The sequence below is a fragment of the Mycteria americana genome, chromosome 11 (assembly GCF_035582795.1).
Source record: "Mycteria americana isolate JAX WOST 10 ecotype Jacksonville Zoo and Gardens chromosome 11, USCA_MyAme_1.0, whole genome shotgun sequence".
Taxonomy (NCBI): domain Eukaryota; kingdom Metazoa; phylum Chordata; class Aves; order Ciconiiformes; family Ciconiidae; genus Mycteria; species Mycteria americana.
The window spans coordinates 4,084,664-4,102,312 of NC_134375.1; the positions used below are offsets into that span (position 1 = coordinate 4,084,664).

Genomic DNA, 17,649 nt, shown 5'->3' on the forward strand with positions numbered 1-17,649 from the left:
AGGCATAGCCCTGCTTCCCGGCGAGCCTGTGTGCGGGCCTTACCAGAGCACCACCAGTTTCGCTCACTGAAGGGGGAAAGAAGCACAGAAATAGTATTTTTGGAATAAAAACCTACATTGTAGTGCACATAAAAGAAGAAATTAAATTTAACTGACCAGGGGTGTGACCTCAGTATTTTTCAGATGTGGTATTTGTATGATCTTCAGTGATCTTCCCTGGAATTTAGGAGGGATGGGTTTCCATGGGTTTAAGATTGAGTTAGTAGAAGCCTTTTGCCTGTTTGTTTAAATATTTTTCTCCAAACATTTATAATTGAATTTATGTGAAATCTTGCTGTATCTTCTAATGAAGATTTTCTCCCAATCAGTTTCTTAATTTAAAAAAATTTGTTACTAGGGGGCAGGCATTAATGCTGTTGACCTTTCTTTGCCATTTCTTGGGGCTTTTATCAGCTAATATCCATATAGATACATTCTGTACACAGACAGAACATTGTGGCTCCTACATTGAAAGTATTTCTTGACTCGCTCAAGGAATGTGTATTGCAGGAAAGTGTTGAGCTTTTAAATTTAATCCATAAGGATGCTGTATTTCTTTCTTCATTCTTTAACCAAATATTGCCTAATGTTCTGTTCCCCAAAGACCTGTTTTCACACTTTCTAGTAGAGACTTTAGGAAAAGTATTATGGCTCTGTCCTTCTGCAGTGCTTACATTAAGAATAGTAGCTAAAATAAGAGAATTACGAAAGAGATTCATGAAATCAGTGGCTCCATTAAATAAGCTGTGGCTATTTTTTCTTGCTGTTCCTAGTAACTGTAGAAGTACTTTTGTCTTACGTCTGCTTGCAGAAGAATTAGTTTTCATTATGTGGCCGTCATTCTTTTGAAATGTAATGGGGGACACAAAATTATTTCCTTAGCTGATTGTTCTATCTTAACAACAACAACAAAAAGTGAAATGCCTACCCTCTGGTCTGTAGCATGGTAGTCCAATGTGCAGCATGTTTCTAAATTAAATGCTGAATAGGGACTAGTCGTTGCTGGGATGGCATGCTGTGTGTTAACGTTATTGGCAAGGAGCACAAGCAAAATAAAGAATTTCAACCCATTTAGGAGAACTTTTTTCATTTTTCTCTGCCAATGTGGTTTTGAAGTTAAGCTCAAGCTCTATGTTTTTGTTTGTTGTTAAATGCCCTATTTAGTTTTTGAAAATGTGCCTATGTATTTCTTCGAGTCTGTGGTGAGATTGCCTCTCTGTTTCCCATTAGAGATGGCACCATCATTTGATTTATTTTCCCACATAGCCAGAGTCTGCATGGTCTTGGGAACTAACTCTGAAGTTCTTATATTTAGCTCCTCTGAAGGTGTTGATACTTCTTTAGCTTGGATTTCTTCTTTATATCTTACTAGAGGAATGCTGCAAGCCTTGAAAATTTCTTATAAATAAAATAACTATGAATTGAATCATCCCTTGAAGCAATCGTTCAAGATACTTTTAAGTTAGCACAAATGCTTGTAGCTGCTCTGAGTAACATTTGTTTTCTTAGAACTGGGATGTTAGTATAGTATCTCTTCAAGGAATTTTTTTTTTAACTATAAGGAACGGATTTACATATAAAATATTCTGTAGATTTGTGATAACTGCTGTCTTCATCAGCTGCCTGAGCAGATACTGCATACCACTGCATTTCACTGTAAATATATGTAAAAAGTTTGCATGTGTCTGTGCATGATACACTAACAATATATAACTATTTGCCTCCACCTGACAGCTTTTCAGCAGTATATGTATATTAGTCTTTCTTTTCAAAAGGAAATAAAGAAGACTACAGCCAGGCATATCTACCAGGAAACTTTGGGGGACTTATATTATAGCCAAATTACTGTCTTACAACACTAACACTTCCAAAAAAACCGAACATGGATCGTTGAGTAAAACCAGATACAACTTATGTTTACACTGAAATTTTGTGGTCTTGATTCCATGTGCATTAGGTCTTTGTTCTGTATCATATAGTGGAAAAATCTAAAGGGGAGGTGGAACCACCAAGTCATAGATTCATAGCTAAAGTAGAAAGACATTTTCATGTGGTCCAACTGCTTCAGCTTCTAAGCCTGAGCCATAATTGCAACCATTAACTTTTACTACAGATGTGACTCATAACCCTGAGGGCTGCTTTAAGAAACCAGCTGTATGTATAAACCTGTATTTTTGCTTTGTAGCATGATGTGCTGGGGCAGAAATGTAAGCATCTTATTACATAAGGCTCTAGTGGGTGGAGTGCAGTAGAGTGCTCCCTGCAGGGAGAAAATATGAAGGAGAAAAATCTCTTTATGTTGAGCTGCTGTAAGAGGCAGAGTAGGCTGGCAAGCTGATAGAACAAGCTGACTTGCAGCCTGCAGTGCCAGCGCAGTTAATTACAGTCCTGCAGGGCTGTATCAGCTGTGTTACTGTTGATTTGCCATATGCTGTACTGCGCTTCCAGAAGTACCCTGACTTCATTGGAATGGCAGAACAACATTGATTCTGGCAGAGCAATTTCGGTATTTGAGGGGCTGTATCCTGGAAGTATAGTACCTAGGAGATTGGACAGTACTTTTCAAAGCCATACAGTTACATAGTTTTAACTTTGGAGATTGGAACCACTTCTTTCATTTATGTGCTATGTCTGAGCTCAGTCTGGCCTTGTTCTGCAACTGGAATTCTTACACTGTGTGCAGCTTTAATGCAGATATGTGAGGCACTTCAGAATTTACATGATTATTTACTTGTTATTTGAGATGCTGCAAAGAAAAGCTCATCGTGACTTCATTAGTGTGCTTGCTTTTAGCAAAAAACTATTAAATATAGAAAAGTTTGAGCTTACATACGGGATGCACATGGTTTTGCAAGTTGAAAATATACATTTGGATGATTCCTTACAAAAGGTAAAGTTGAGTTTCTTTAAATGGCAATTAGAGACACAAGAAGTGCAAAACTAATTATATTCAGCGTATCTGTTATGATAGGTTTTTTTACTCTCTATCACATTCCTTCAGAAATCGAGCACGCACTTTTCCGTATTACTGCATACTCGTTTGACTTCTGGGGACTCTAGACTGCTAATACTGAATGCATCTTGCACTTACAGTATATTATCTTCATTTGATTACTTTCTAAGGTCTTTTCAAAATCAAATATTATCATACACTTTTTTCCCCAAAAAAAGTCCAATGCAGTAGTTGGCTAAACCTGGGTCTAAGTTGCTCATTTGTTCCAGAAGATCTTTCCTTGTGTTCTGGTGTGTCATAGTGTGTGACTTTTGGCTAAATTGCTTCTCTGGACTTCTAGTCAATCTTGTCAGGTAAACCGTGTTCTAGTAAATAAACATAAGAAAGACGGTAGTAAGTATAACGTTTCATGTAGTAAGTATAACATATCATACTTTTTAATCTGTGCATGTAAGTGTCAAAATTAAAGTTTTTTGTGCAGCATTAAAAACTTGCCTTTTCAGTTTTGAATTTGTAAGGTGTGATTAGACTCGGTTGTAATCTGAAAAGTCACTTTGTGTTTTATGTTGGGGTTTTTTTTGTTTGTTTTGGGGTGGTTTTTTAATCAAAAAAAGCTGGAAGGAGGAAAAATAAGTAGCTCCACTGGCTAGGATCTCGGAACCCTGCTGAAATGCCAAGACTAACAATATTTTGTTTTTAAGTTTGCAAATACTAGATGACTACACCCAGCAAAAGGCTGTGTCTTTTTTTATTCTAGGTCTGTAAGAGAAGACTCATCTCTGGTAGAACTTTAGAAAGTGTTTAACTCTAAGGGTACACTTTACAAATTGTGTGGGAGTCGTCCTCAATCCCTTTGTATCTAAAACTTGTAAAAGTTTGGAGGTCATGACTGCTGCGAAATCCTTCTGTATCTTTATGAAAATTGAGAAATGCCTGCCTTCATTGTAGGCATAGCGTAATGGTATGGTATTTACCAAAGTTCGCTACTTGTGGGCTACTGCAGGATGATGCTAGAGTATGACAGCTATTTGGGCTTCAGGTGAGCTTCTGAGAGCTTTGGGCTTCTTCTTATAAACAAGTGACAGGCAGGTTACTCTGAAGCAAAATTGGTCCAGACAGCATCCCTGTGACAGGGTATTCACACTGGTGTCCATGGTATACTTCTGATATTGGCAGTGTTGCCAGATAATAGTTGTTTGTCATCATCTTGTTATTTTTGCGTCTTTCAGTTCACCTGGGTATATGCCTTATTAATCTGGTTTTCCATACCTGTCATTTCAGTATTACCTTTTTTCACCTAAGGACATGGATGTCATTTCATTATGCAAGTCGAGCAGTTTTATTCCCTTGCAGATGTGCTATTCTCTCAGTTATGAACTGTTAGCTGCCACTAGTTAGGATGAGGCAATAACAAAATATTCAAGGAGGTTATAATGTACTTTACAATTTGTTGAAACCAGAACAGATTTCCACCCCAACAATCAGCAGCACATTTCTTATGAAACAAACAATTTTCTGTTTTCATTTTTAATTCACAAGCTTTTGAATAGCAATGCTCTGGGTTGGTTTGTCCTGGAAAGCTGCTGGTGGTGTGCAGTGTTTGAATACATTTAATCAAGATGGGCATCAGCGTGATGCTTCTCAATTCTAACTGTGTAGAATTGGTCTACAACAAGGCAACCAAGTGCCTGAGGTACAGCATCAAGCAAGGCTAGCTAAAATCTGATTAGCAGAAGAAATTGGTAAAGTAGGATTTGGAAGTATAAAGCCTGTTGTCTACCAGTCATGCAGGGTTTGCTTGTCTTGCTCGAGCAGACTGTTCTTTTGTTCTGGTTCACCCCTCTCTCTTCTTCCTCTTTATCCCTTCAGTAAAATTTGGCTGCGCAGCTTTGGGCATAGCTGTGGTTCTTGATGATTAGGCATAATCTTATCTACAGAATCTGGTGGTGGGCTCCTGTCTTTAAGAGAAGTTACGTAGAAATGCTTCTACAACTAGATTCTTCTTGCAGATGTGGCCAGCTAATTAACCTGCACACCTAACACCTTGGATTTCTCTAGATAGTCCTGCCCAAGTGTCCTGCTGCAGAATATAGTCCGCCAGGTTCTGGTGTCCATTACCAGGCCAGAGTACAATCCTATTCAGCTGGACATGCTACCTAGCGGTAGATCAGGAAGGGCTTGAAAAGCATAATGTATTGGCTTGGTGTGGGTCTGCAGTAGACACACGTGGTTTAAAAGCCATCCTATATTTAGCGTTTAGGAGTGAAGATGTAAATTAGAAGTTTCCCTCTGTACTGGTTAAGAGTTTTATCGTGAATCTCTGAATTTGCTATACCTTGGTTGTTGTCTATATGTGCTTGTATGCAACATAGTCAGGCTTTCAGAATAAACCTATCCTATTTTGCATGCTTTGATATTCTTAAAAGTATTTTTTTTGTGTGTGTCATTCTTTACTGCGTTATGAATGTGACAAGATTACTTGCATGTCTGCCTGATGGATTAGGTTGTCATTCTTCTAGGGAAATATTTTATTTAATGTGGTAAGAACCTAGTATGAGTTAGACTTTCTAAATGTTGATATTTTCTGGGTTTTGTGTGTTTGTTTTCTTTTTTAGGGGCAAAGAAATCTGTAACTTACAGTATGAAGAAATTATATAAAATGACAAAGGGATGGCTAAGGAAGACATCTTGAGTCTTGACATACTGTGTATGGGTAAATAAATGGTACTTTTTCTCTAAATATTTTGAAGGTGTTGCTTTGCCTGCTTGAGAAGATTAAAGTGCACTTAAGAAGTCTGTTCTAATAATTTAAATGCCCATTTTTACTACTAAAATAGAAACTTCTGTTAGTGGGGAAGGTTTGATGGTAATAGGGCAAAAGAATTGTACTGTGTAAATACTGAAATGAATTTTCCTGCATACTATAGCTTAGATTTTCAGAAACCCTGAGTAAAAAGGATTGATTGTGCATCTGAATTAAAAATCAAAGCCACTCATTTTCTATGTATTGCTAGCTTTATTTTCCAAAATACTCCCAGGCTCTTTTGAAATATTCACTATCACAATTTTAGTTGTGTCAGGGACTTATGGAACTGGAGAGTCCATTGAGTTTTAAGTAGATATGAAACTGTCCTCTCAAAATACATTATTTCTGCACTTACAAGTTCATCCTTAGAATTCTTCTGAAGATGCTTACTGGGTGCTTCTGCAGGGTAGACTTTATGAAAAGTAAGTTTTGTCTCTGATGTGTGACATTCTGAATCCAAAGGTTGTGACAATGCCTTTCAGTCTGGGAAAGAATGTTTGAAATGAGAAGCTTGTTGGGTATCAGATCCTTTCATAAAAATTGTATGTGCCTTCCATGAGACTGAGATGACAACTGCCCAGCTCAGAGCTAAGCATTGTCAAAAGTGTCATAGTTGGAAGGAAAGTCATAATTTCACTGATCTTCAGGACCTGCTTGTGCAGATTTAGGAAATGCGTGGTGTTTGGCAGAAGATTCTATCTAAGTGCTTTAAAGTTGGGAATTTTATGAACAAAAGTACCTATTGTTTGATTCTTTGATTATTATTTTATTTTCTGAAAATACTGTCCGTGAAGATAAAACTTGTTCTCCTTTGCTTAATTAAATTAGCTAAACTAAAGAAAACTGGACTTTTACCTAACATGTTACATTAATCATGCCATTAAAGAATGGACATTTCTGACAGTATTCATGTGTGACACAATAGATTCGGAGCATCTGTTGTAAATAGAATATTTTTCGCACTGAGTCAGGTGGGTTTGCTAATTTTGGATGTTTTCCTTAATAGAAAGAAATTGAGAGAACACATCATTTTATTTGTGCGAGTGTCAATGATAAAAATAATTCAAAGGTAAAAAATGAAAATAAATTTTATCTTTCCTGATTAGCATGTATTTTTTTTCATGCGTATTATGTGATCAGTAGGGCCATCTCTCAAGCTACATTTGATTTAGTGATATCACTATAAAAAAAAAAAATATTGGAATGAAATTGGCTGCTAACTGTTTCCAGGGAGCAGTTCAAAGCATAAATTTAAGAAAGACCACAGATTGTATTATTGTATGTAATATGACTCATTCAGGCTTACTTTAATCACGGGGAACTTTAAAATATTGATTATTTTAAAATATTTGAGTTTAATGTGGCAAAGTTTGAATCCAGTGTCAGGAAATAAATGTGTCCTTTTTGGTTTTTTGGTTTTTTTTTTTTTTTTATTTGGAAAATATTATCACTGTGAAATAGTAACTTTCTAAGGTCATAGGCAGTTTCCTAACACCTTGCATTATCTGTTGTTGATAGATCTAGAATTTGTAAGACAAATCCCCTCAAGTGTCTCTCTTCTGATATTAGGAGGCTGACTATCCATTTTACGGTAGCATATTCTGCAAAAGAAGTGAGTTAAGCTAGAGAATGTTTCCATGTATAGTATTAGCATTCTCTGTCCCTGTTAGTAAGAGGCCAAAGTCCCTGATTTGAAAAGTTTATATTATAAGAAACAGAGCTAAGGAATTTAAGCCACTGCTTAAATTAAATTAACCGTAGGGTTTGGCTGGATATTTTTGTTTGCATGAACAGGTTTCTTTCTGGATAATCTAGAAATCTTTTATACAAAATATACCCTTTCCACCTTAAAATTAACTTCATATGTACTGAAGACTTGTAAAAAATTTTATGGCTATTTCATTTCAGCATAAGCTCTAGTAAAAAGATATCTGAAATCAGATGTTGACTTACTTAGGTGTGCTCGGTGGAAAATTCTTAAGAACAGAGAATACTGATCCCAGTGGTAGAAACAGACCCCGACAGATACAAGGCTTTTGGACAAATGAACAGCACGAGAAAAGATTCAGGATGGAGTCATGACCTTTTGAATGAAATAGTTACCAGGTAAGAAATGCAGTGCTGGCAGAAGTGCCTGGTTTAGTCATCTAATGAGGTAACGGCTTTTTATTTTTTGTCCCACGTGAAGTACACTGTAGGGGAAACTGCATATGGGCAGGAGCATGGACAAAAGACTGGTTTTTACACCAGCAGTTTTGTGTTAGCAAATTTTTACTAGGGTCCGCTGTCTTATTTGGAGCGGGAGCGGGGGGAAAAAAAAGCCCTTCATCTGTGAAAGTCTTGGGATACAAAGAAAATTTGGAAATGAAAATTGACAGTGCGTAATCTGTCAACTCCTTGTAGGAAACAGGACAATTTCAAAAATAACCCTCTGCATGAATAGTTAGCAGAATGACTGCTTGATTTACTGATTTCATTATTTATTTTTAATGTAACTGAATTTTATATGTTCTGGGCTTTCTTTTGTAGTTGTGTTTATTTTCTTGTAAGGCTGTGTGGGAAAGGGCCTAAGTGAGCCTTAACTCCTTCTAAAGGAGAAGATGCTCACCACTGGTGAGGCTTAGTCCTCGACAAATTCAGCAAGATCACTCTTAGTATTCTGTTCCTGTAGTCAACATTTGGAAAATGAATACTGTAAGCAGCAAAATAGAAAATGCCAATTGCTACACACTGGATTGTTAGAAAACTATTCCAGGTACTGAATACATTGCCAGATAATTAAGGCTTACAACTAAAACATTATTCCAAATTTTGCCTCATTTATCTCCTCTTTAAGTCTGTAAATGAAAATGTAACTATTGCATTTTTGTAATTCCCTCAAGGATGCAGGCTTTCCTACGTGCTGTATAGAAATGTACAAGCTGAAAGGGGAAAAAAAAAGGGGGGGGGGGGATATCTGTGGTACACAGAGCAAAAACTTATCTACAGAATAAGCAATATGACCAAATTAAAAAAAAAAAAAAACCAAACCAAAACACCACACCCAAAAAACCAAAACAAAAGTAGGTGGTGGCAAAACTAGACACTCCTACCTTTTAAGGAGCTCATTCCTTCCTCCTGTAATAGTGCAATTAAGTGACATTTCACATCATGAGCCATACTGGTAAGTAATATCATTGAACAAAACCATCCTGACCAACCTGTACTATATATTATTTATTTATTTATTTTACGAAAAGGCAAGGATGGGGCTTTTTAAACCTGGTTAAATAACAGTGCCACAGGGTGTGAAACCACTGTCTCATAAATTATAACTGCTTCAAGGACTGGTTGAGAGAGATCATGTGTCATAAGATTGCTCAACATCTGGCTGAGAATTCTAACTATCAGAGCATTTAATCACGTGCTTGACTTAAAATGCATACATTACTACCATCGTTGAATAGGTATGTAATTCCTTTTTGCGAATAATGGCAACATATAGCTTGGGCTTGAATCTACAGAAGTAAAAGAATTTTTGAAATCTATGTGATGTCTCAGTACAGTTGGGCACTGCTGAACCCCTCCTGGGTATGGCTGCAGCGTAAGTGAAAGCTGGATTCTAACAGCTCATTCCCTTTGGTGGTTTTTATTTGTTACCTTGAGGTTGTGGCTGTTTTCCCTTTTATTGAGAGAGCGTACCTTGGAGATGTGTGTGTACCAGAACTTTAAATAGAATATCCTCTGAGGCTATCTTGCATCCTAAGAGGCTCAGTGTTTCTCTTTCTCTTCAGTTCCTCACTACTGCTAAGTTTGGGGATGAGCAGCAGTTAAATCTAGAACTTTTTAAATGATGAAATGCAGCTGTAACTCTAGGGAAGCATTTAAAAGAGCAGCTTTCTTTTAAAAGCCATTAGCAATACAGTTAAAGGTAATGTTCTGAATATTAGTCAGACACATTTAGAAGTGATTTTGGCGTTTCAGAGGGTGCTTGCTACTGAAATGGTGGTTCAAAACATTAGAAGTCGACTACAAGTCAATCTGATGTGTGAGAATGAGTTGGCATCAGCTCCCGTAGTGAAACGGCTATCTTCGTTCTGAACCTTGCTAGCTAAGCAAGGACATTTATGCAAGAAATAATGTTCTCGTAGAAAAAATAGGAATGTACTGCTTGCTGTTTAGCAGCTAATTAAACATTTTTATGTGCAGCAGATGCTGTACGGCGTCAAAGCCTCCCAACCTTTAAACTGTTTGTCATGCTGCCAGTGGATTGGTCTTTCACTTCACAGGTGTTACTTTACTGCAGAGTTTGCCTGTAATCTGAACTGGCCGTGTTTGTCTTACGTGGCTGAAATACCCGTTGCATATCTTGGTTTGGCTTTATGAACTTTCTTTGTGTATAGCAATATAATGGGTCATTTCTTGCTCTTTGGAGAGAGTTTTGCAAATCCCAGTTTAATAGTTCCTAGTTTACTCCATCTGTTGATACATTGCCAGTATGCAAGGCTGTGCAGTAAATCTTTGTGAGACGTAAGAAAGTCTTCCTCATCATCCATATAGGCTGAAATCTTAAACGGTATTCTGTTCTGTAAATCATTTATCTCTGGGCTTTTAAAAAAGTGGCCTACCTTTCCCCTTGAGGCCATTGGTCTTGAATGTATTTATTTTTTTGGCAGAGCGCCACGAATGAATCATAGCCTAGAGCAGCTTACAGTCTGAACTCCTCTCTATTGTTAATACTTCATGCAGTTGTTACAACGTTTTGCTATGTAAAACTTTTAAGAGAAGAGAGATTGATTTCAGTCTTGTTAGTTGCTTTTGAAGTTCCTCAACAGTATGTGGAAATGATTTTTTTTTTTTTGATGGTTGTACAGCTGTAATCCACTAAAATAACTAGTGCTTGTTGCACGGGAAGTTAGTACATGGGAATATGTTACTAACTCTTTGTCGTAATGAGGTGTGTTTGTTCTCTCACGAAAAATAGTCACTTCAGCTTTTCATTCCATTTGTAACTTTCCTGTTTATACCTTCCTGCTCCACTTCTGTGCTGCTTTATTGTTTTATTGTTTCTCTTCTTGACTTAATTCTCAAGTCTTTCATTCTGTTCTTCAGACATCTATCTCTTCTGGTTTGGCTGTTCCACCATGGATATTGTTTCATGCTCCACCCCCTTTTTCCCTGTGTAACAGTGCTTTCATTAAAGGCAACCAGGCAGATGATTTATTTCCTGATGTCTTAAAAGGCTTCTTTGTAATGAAGAGCCTGGACCCAATCAAACTACTAAGGATTTCCGTAGGTGAGTCAGCAGCATGGGCCTAGCTGGCTCTGAGATCAACAGTGCCAGTGAAGTATGTAACTCTATCTCATGCTTCAGAGGGAATAAACTAGATGACACAGGATGAATGGGAAATCAAAATTTGACTGGATACATAACCACAGATTCTGGTTTCCATGTCTCTTCACAGTCTTTAATCTCAGTATTGTGTCCCTTTATTAACTTGCCTGCCGTTGTGAGCAACCCATTTGGCTAGCATCATGATGTTTGGCTGCTCCTGAACTTAAGATTTGGGGAGTGCATAAAACTGTACCACACAGGATGCTGACTTCCTGCATCAACATGTGTAAGATGTGTTCTTTATCGCTTGCTCATTTCCCCTTTTTCCAAGAATTTGAGTAGTGAGTTCCTCCAGGTGCCTGGCTCTATGACCCTTCAAATACTGGCTGTATTGAACACACCTGACTTTTTCAGCTGCAGAGACTGTATTTCTCACCTGTGCTTCAGTGAGGTTTCTCTTTAGATTTGGTTGACCTTCAGCGCCAGTGAATTTGACTAACAGATGGAGAGTAACAGCTGCAGCCTTATCATAAAGAAGTGCCTCTAGGTAGCATACAGCTGAACAAGTGTGATTCCTTTCTGTTAGAGCTGGGCTTTATAGTGTCCCAGAGCTTCCTGTGTTTGCAACAAACGTCTTTGCCAAATTGGGAAGATAAAGATGGATATAGAGGCCAGTGTTCCTGGGTGGCTTAGGGACCTGAACTGTAAGGTCCGTGCTCTTTAAATTGATTGAGGAGGTAATGCTAGAGCCTGTTCCGACTTGGGAAACTTTAGAATAAACATAGCGCTTGGTGAGTGTCCAGTAGAGGGGGATCCAAGCAGGGTTGTGACTCATGCCTTTTCCCAGCAATTAATTTAAAAATAGAATTGAAATTGAAATATGCTTTGGAGGCCAGAATGTCAGGTCAGTGTGTGTCTGATAGTTTTTCATGGATAAGGTGTTCACAGAGGACAAAGCATTCTTCATTTTCAAATTCACTTCTGCTGGCCATGTATTCTGAATATGTAGAAAATGAATTTTCTTTGCATTATCTACTGCAGGAAGAAGAGACATTACCTTTGTATAGCTATGTATATTTTTTGTTTGAGTGAACAGCTGTTCTGTCACTTTTGATACTGTGGTTTCATAAATTTTGCACTGACTGTATTTACCTGTTTTTCTAGATAAAAATCTATAGCACAGTTGCTAGCTGATCCTGAACATAATGACTGCTTTAGGGGAGGCTGTAATCATTTTATTCTTGCATGTTTTAACCTCTTACTCAGACTTGTTAAATCAGAAACATTAAGAAATGGATCAAGTTTTAGTACATTAACAGGAAGCTTCAGACTATACATTCTGAAATTATTCATAAAAACTCCAAATATTTCAATTACATCTTTAGTATAAGAACTTACGTGTCATTTTTGCCTTCAGAATCCAGTGTTCTGCCAAAACCTTTTCATTCATGGTGGATGGCTAGTTTGACAGTTATGCACATTTTTTTTTTTTTCCTGAGAAAATGAAGGTCATGCAGCTGCAAAGACCAATATTCTGATCCGAGTGAAACTTCATGCAAGTGTAATGGCTGTAGAGGGTTCTTCCTGGTTTTAAATTTGAATAGAATTTGATTCTTAAGAGTTTGCAACCATAAGGGACTGTCTTTAAAAAAAAAAAAAAATTAAAAAAGAAGGTCATAACACTCTATCTTCTGGTTCATTCACTTGCCTTTATTGTACCATGAGGCCTTCTTTGAAAGGCTTGAGCCTGATGTTTAAGATACCTCCTCTACTCAATTAAGCAAGCTAAGTAAATATATTTAGTTAAATACCTCATTTTGGCTTTATTGAATTGATTTGTATTGCTTCTCTTACATAGACTCTATCTAGCTGTATGGTATACTTGGTAAATTTGAAAGGTTGTGTTCCCACACAGTGAATTATTTTTTTAATCTCTGCCTCCTGCCAAAGTTTCTCCAAACCTCCTATTTTAAAATTAGTAGTGAAGCATGAGAAGGGGGCATTCAGTGTTGGTTTGTTTTTTGGGTTTTTTTTTGTGGTTTTGTTTTTTCTTTTAATGTTGCCATCCCCAAGTTGTCTTGCTCTTATGCAGTGATGAAATGTCTCGCTCACTCCCTGTACAAGACAACAGTGAGAGCCAAGAAGTTAGCTTCTTAGAATGCTTCAAGAAGTGGTGCAGGAAAGGGGGAAGAGCTGATATAAAGCAGCCTGCCAATGTCTGTCTCGTGATGCTGTTGCAGCACTTTGGCATTACAGTCTGGGGCAAGGCTTTCTAAAATCTAGCCAATACTTTTTTTTTTTTCCATTGCCTCCCAAGTCTGGTATTGGGGCATACATCCTAGATGATGAGATTGTGCGCATTCTGCACGCTCACGGCTAACTCTGACCCTGCATCCTTGGATTAGAAAATTGCCAAGTAGAAGACTGAGTCAGTAGCAATTTGACAGTTTGAAGGTGCGTTTGTACAGACAACAGTAGATGATGAAACTACATCACTGTGCTTTAAATTCTTACGACATTTTTAAGTGGATTATATTTAAAGGGTGTACTTGCATAGGTGCTTTTAAAGTAAAGCATTTGTTTTCTTCTGCTTCACTTTTTGTTGTTTAAAGAATGTCTCCTCTGTTCTTTGTCTAGTTTATTTGACTAATTTTAGCAGGATTCTCTTTCCAATATAAAATTGAAAATGAGTGTGTTATTTGTATTAAAAACAACAGAAAAAAACCCCAGAACCCCAAACCCTTCTACTCTCCCAAGTTCATGACTAAAATGATCTGATGGCTGTCCCATGTTCCACTTGTATTAGCACAGCTGCCCGAGTGGTGCCTTCCAGCCCTGCTCCTGTCCCTGAGAAACCCAGGCACTGCAGGCAGCAAGGCTCTGCTGGGGCTGCCTGCAGCCCTCTGCAAGCCATTCTGAAATCACAGTGGCAAGGGCACATCTGGAAACCTGAGGAGAAAGCCCACTTGTTCTGATGAGACAACTGCCCTTAGTCTAGAAATTGCTAGTCAGTAAGAATTTAAAGTCCTCAGTAATTGCCAAGATCAGACTGTAAGAGCTATAAAGGTGGCACATAGAAACAGTATAAAAGTTGGTGTGGGTATTCTCATCCAGCAAATGTGACTAAACTCGATTCTTCCAGTGTGATTCCCTGATGCATCTTGGAGCTGATAGGTGGGGATATTCAAGGGGGCTTTAGACAGTCTTCTGGTGTCCAGTTCCTTTAGGCAGGCATGTTAGTTTTGTCCAGTGAGCTACTGCTGGTGTCTTTGGTTTAGAAGGAATGCTGGTGACTAAATAACCCTTTCTCACAGCCTTGAAATGTATGTAAATTGTGTAGTTTACAATGAGTTAGTATGTAAACTCTTAAAATAATTTTGCATCTAATCGTGAACTGCAACCTGTTTATGATTTTAATGATCCCAGTTGCACTAAAGTTTCTCTTGTCCTATGTGAAAGTTAGGATACAAATCTAATAGGGAGTTAAATCTATTATATGTATGCGTTTACTGCACAAGAAGAGGGGCAGAACCAGAAAAAAGTGTATAATAAACAGATTACTCTGAGTATTTACCTACATCTGTGTATCACTGATTATACTGACCTTTCTTTTACACTGAGCTTGCCATTCAGAGTTTTGCTGTGAACCATTTTATTGGTCTTTAACAAAACTTTAACAAACTAAAACCAGTGGGTTATGCCCAAAGGGTGCTTTTAATTTGTTAATCTGACACTCCTTTTTTTTTTTTTTTTTTTTTTTTTGCTCAGCTATCTGGTCTGTCTTCATCTTATGGGAACCTCCATAGGGTGGAATCTTCCTCTTCTCTAGAACAAAGCAAGCAAAAAGTACCTGTGGTTAAATGTTCTGAAAGAACAGAGTTAGTGGTGTTCATATTTGTTTGACTCTTGAAGTATCTCATTGTTTGCTTGAAGATTATGCTGCTGTTATGACCCTGCTCCAACTGAAATTATGCTGTCTCTTTTAATCTTCCTTTGGATGATGGGGCAGCCAATTAAGAAGAGGGCAAGCTTTGTCTTGAAGCAGGTAATAAATAACCATCTCCATCAACTTACAGTTTGGATCAACTTGTCTGTCTGGAATTACTACAATTTAACACATTATGGTCTAATGAAATAATAAACTATCTTAAAAAAATGTAAAGTGTCTTTTTAAATCTTATGTGCTACAGTGTTTTGAATTTGGGTGTGTTTTTATATAAAGTAGCTTTGAGGTATGGTGCAAATGAATCTAGATTTTTGCAGGGAAGAGTTTTAGATTCAGAGTTTAGCAGTGTTAACAGTGAAGAAAAGTTGTTTGCTTGTGAGGCTACGTATTTGGTTTTGATAAAATGTATTTTGAGATATGATTTGAAAAGCTGCTGTCATTTGGTGTAAAATTAACCTATTTTATTAAAAGATGATGTGGATAGATGGAGATATGCATTGTAATTGTACTGACAGATATTGTGAAGCAATGACATACCTTATTAAGCCTGTGACAAATAATGGTGTTTTGTGATAGCTTTGGAAAAAGCGTTTGCTTTTGGCACAAACTTAACCATCTTTGTGTAGTTTAGTATATCTTGGGCTTCTCAGACTTAAGGTAACTTCATGCGTTCCTGTCTCTTGTAACAGAAGTACCCGTATTGCTGCTGTTTGAAAAACAAAAGTGAGATTGCAGTAAGAAATTGGAAGAACTTGGATAAATTCCTCTCTTACATGCAGTGAATGCCAGCTGGCAAAGCACTTCCTTAGAGGGGCACCTAAAGTAAAAAGAACCATCTCTTTGTAGCTTTGCACTTGTATTGTTGATTGAAGCAACACACAACATGTGCCCCCTGCTGCTAGTCTTACAAGCTGAAATCACTTGAAAATAGTTTAACAAAACAGATTTGAGCCCCTTTCCACATCGAGTATCCCTGTCTGGTTAACACTGAAGCCTTTCACAATAGCAAGGCATATCACTGCTGTGGCCCACATGTAGGGAGATACTTGCCCAAGGCATTTTTAACCGACTGTTATTATAGTGGAAATGTTTTATTTTCTTAGTTGGTCATGGAACAGATGTCAGGCTTAATTTCAATAATAATTACAAGATTAACGATTGAGTAGGGTCTGTAAATCTAGGCCATGAGATCTCCCTATAGACTGCAACTGCACTTGATATAATACACGCCCCCCCCCCGCCCCTTTGCTTTCAGGTCCTTTCCCTCCTCTATATTTCAAACAAACAAACAAACCACTTAAAACAAGTTGTGAAACAGTAGTAACCGTTCAAAGAAAGTTCTCAACATGTACCCAGAAATGACGGAGCAGTTTTTGTTGCTCGTGAAATATTGGTGTCTTCCCATGAAACTGCGCTAACACATTTTTCTGCAACATGTTCAGTGGGCCCGGGGGACGTGGGCTGTTACACAATTTCAGGGTCGCAAATCTTTGCTTGACAAGCATCCTCCACAGCAGAAAAGTTAGGAGATGTTGCTGGTACTGCTACAGCTGAGATGCATGGTCATCCACCATCCTGGCTCCCTCACGCCGTGGCTACCTCTGCTGCTGCTGCACTGGCTATCCTGTATGGAGAACGTCACTGATTTTTCAGTGATTAATATACATATGGAACAGGAGTGGCAACTGGAGTCTGTCCCAGGATTTGACTCGCACCTTAGGTGCTCTACCTGGGTGCCTGAGATTGGGCTGAAGCACTACTTTTGTTTTAGTACAAACCCCCAGCTGTCTTGGTCAGTTTTTGTGTTTCAGCAAAGTGTGTTTTTGCCGGTATCTGAGTCAGCAAAGAGCCTTTGATATCATTCGGTTATACAGTACATGCAAAATGAAAAACAAATTTTAACACCCAAGGAAATCAAAATATGGTTCATCAAACAAGATTGTTTTTGCTTTACTAATTTGTGAATTTGCCTTTTGAACAGCTTGGCTAAGCTTTAGCATGTGTTGAGTTCAGCAGCTTCAACAAGGTTTTCTTATGGTGTGTTAGCTGTTCAGATTTGTTTTCAGAGATTGCCAACGTTTGACAACTTGCACTTTTTATGTTGTTGTTGTAACAAACGTTGACACCTAAGTGTAGTGGGGAAGCCTGTGCTAGCAGTGTTTGTTCGGGAATGCACAGGGTCGCTGTTCCCAGAAACCTGATGTTCCCTCGGACTCTTTAGATGTTTAATAAATATCCTGTTCTAAAACTTTTGCTGGGAGCTGTAATAGCGTATCCAAAGGATCAAAAGCTGGTTTGACCTCTCCTTTTTCAAGCTCCCTCGTCCCATGAGCTCCGTCTCTTTAAACAAAAAAACCCTTACTACCTCTTCCCCTCCAGCAGTTATAAACAGGAGTGGCATACTTTTTTCTTGAAGATACATATTAAAAAGGTTTGTAATTAGTCTGCAGCAATTCATTCTCATGATATGTACCAATGTCTTATTTCAGATCTTTTCTCAGTGCCTGTGGTTTTGTTTTCCATATTTCATAGTATTTTTCTTGTCCGGTACTTTTATTTTTTCTCAAATGATTTTTACATTACTATTTTGA

General features: G+C 37.8%; 1 protein-coding gene across 6 annotated transcripts in view; it reads left to right on the top strand.

The window, feature by feature from the left end:
- The window catches only part of TAMM41 (TAM41 mitochondrial translocator assembly and maintenance homolog), a 34,221-nt gene extending 18,666 nt beyond the window's left edge, over positions 1-15,555 (top strand). The window contains exons 8-10 of one of the 6 annotated variants that reach the window (XR_012777514.1): positions 7,756-7,904; positions 13,430-13,566; positions 14,881-15,555. Coding sequence is in view for 5 of the 6 variants with exons in the window: in XM_075514443.1 (XP_075370558.1) it covers positions 7,756-7,880 (125 nt within the window). In the remaining variant the exon portion in view is untranslated. Of the gene's footprint in view, positions 1-5,607; positions 5,717-7,755; positions 7,905-13,429; positions 13,567-14,880 lie in introns of those variants that run through there. The other 5 variants (XM_075514443.1, XM_075514446.1, XM_075514444.1 and 2 more) reach the window with 5 other exon arrangements.
- Positions 15,556-17,649: the final 2,094 nt, after the last annotated feature.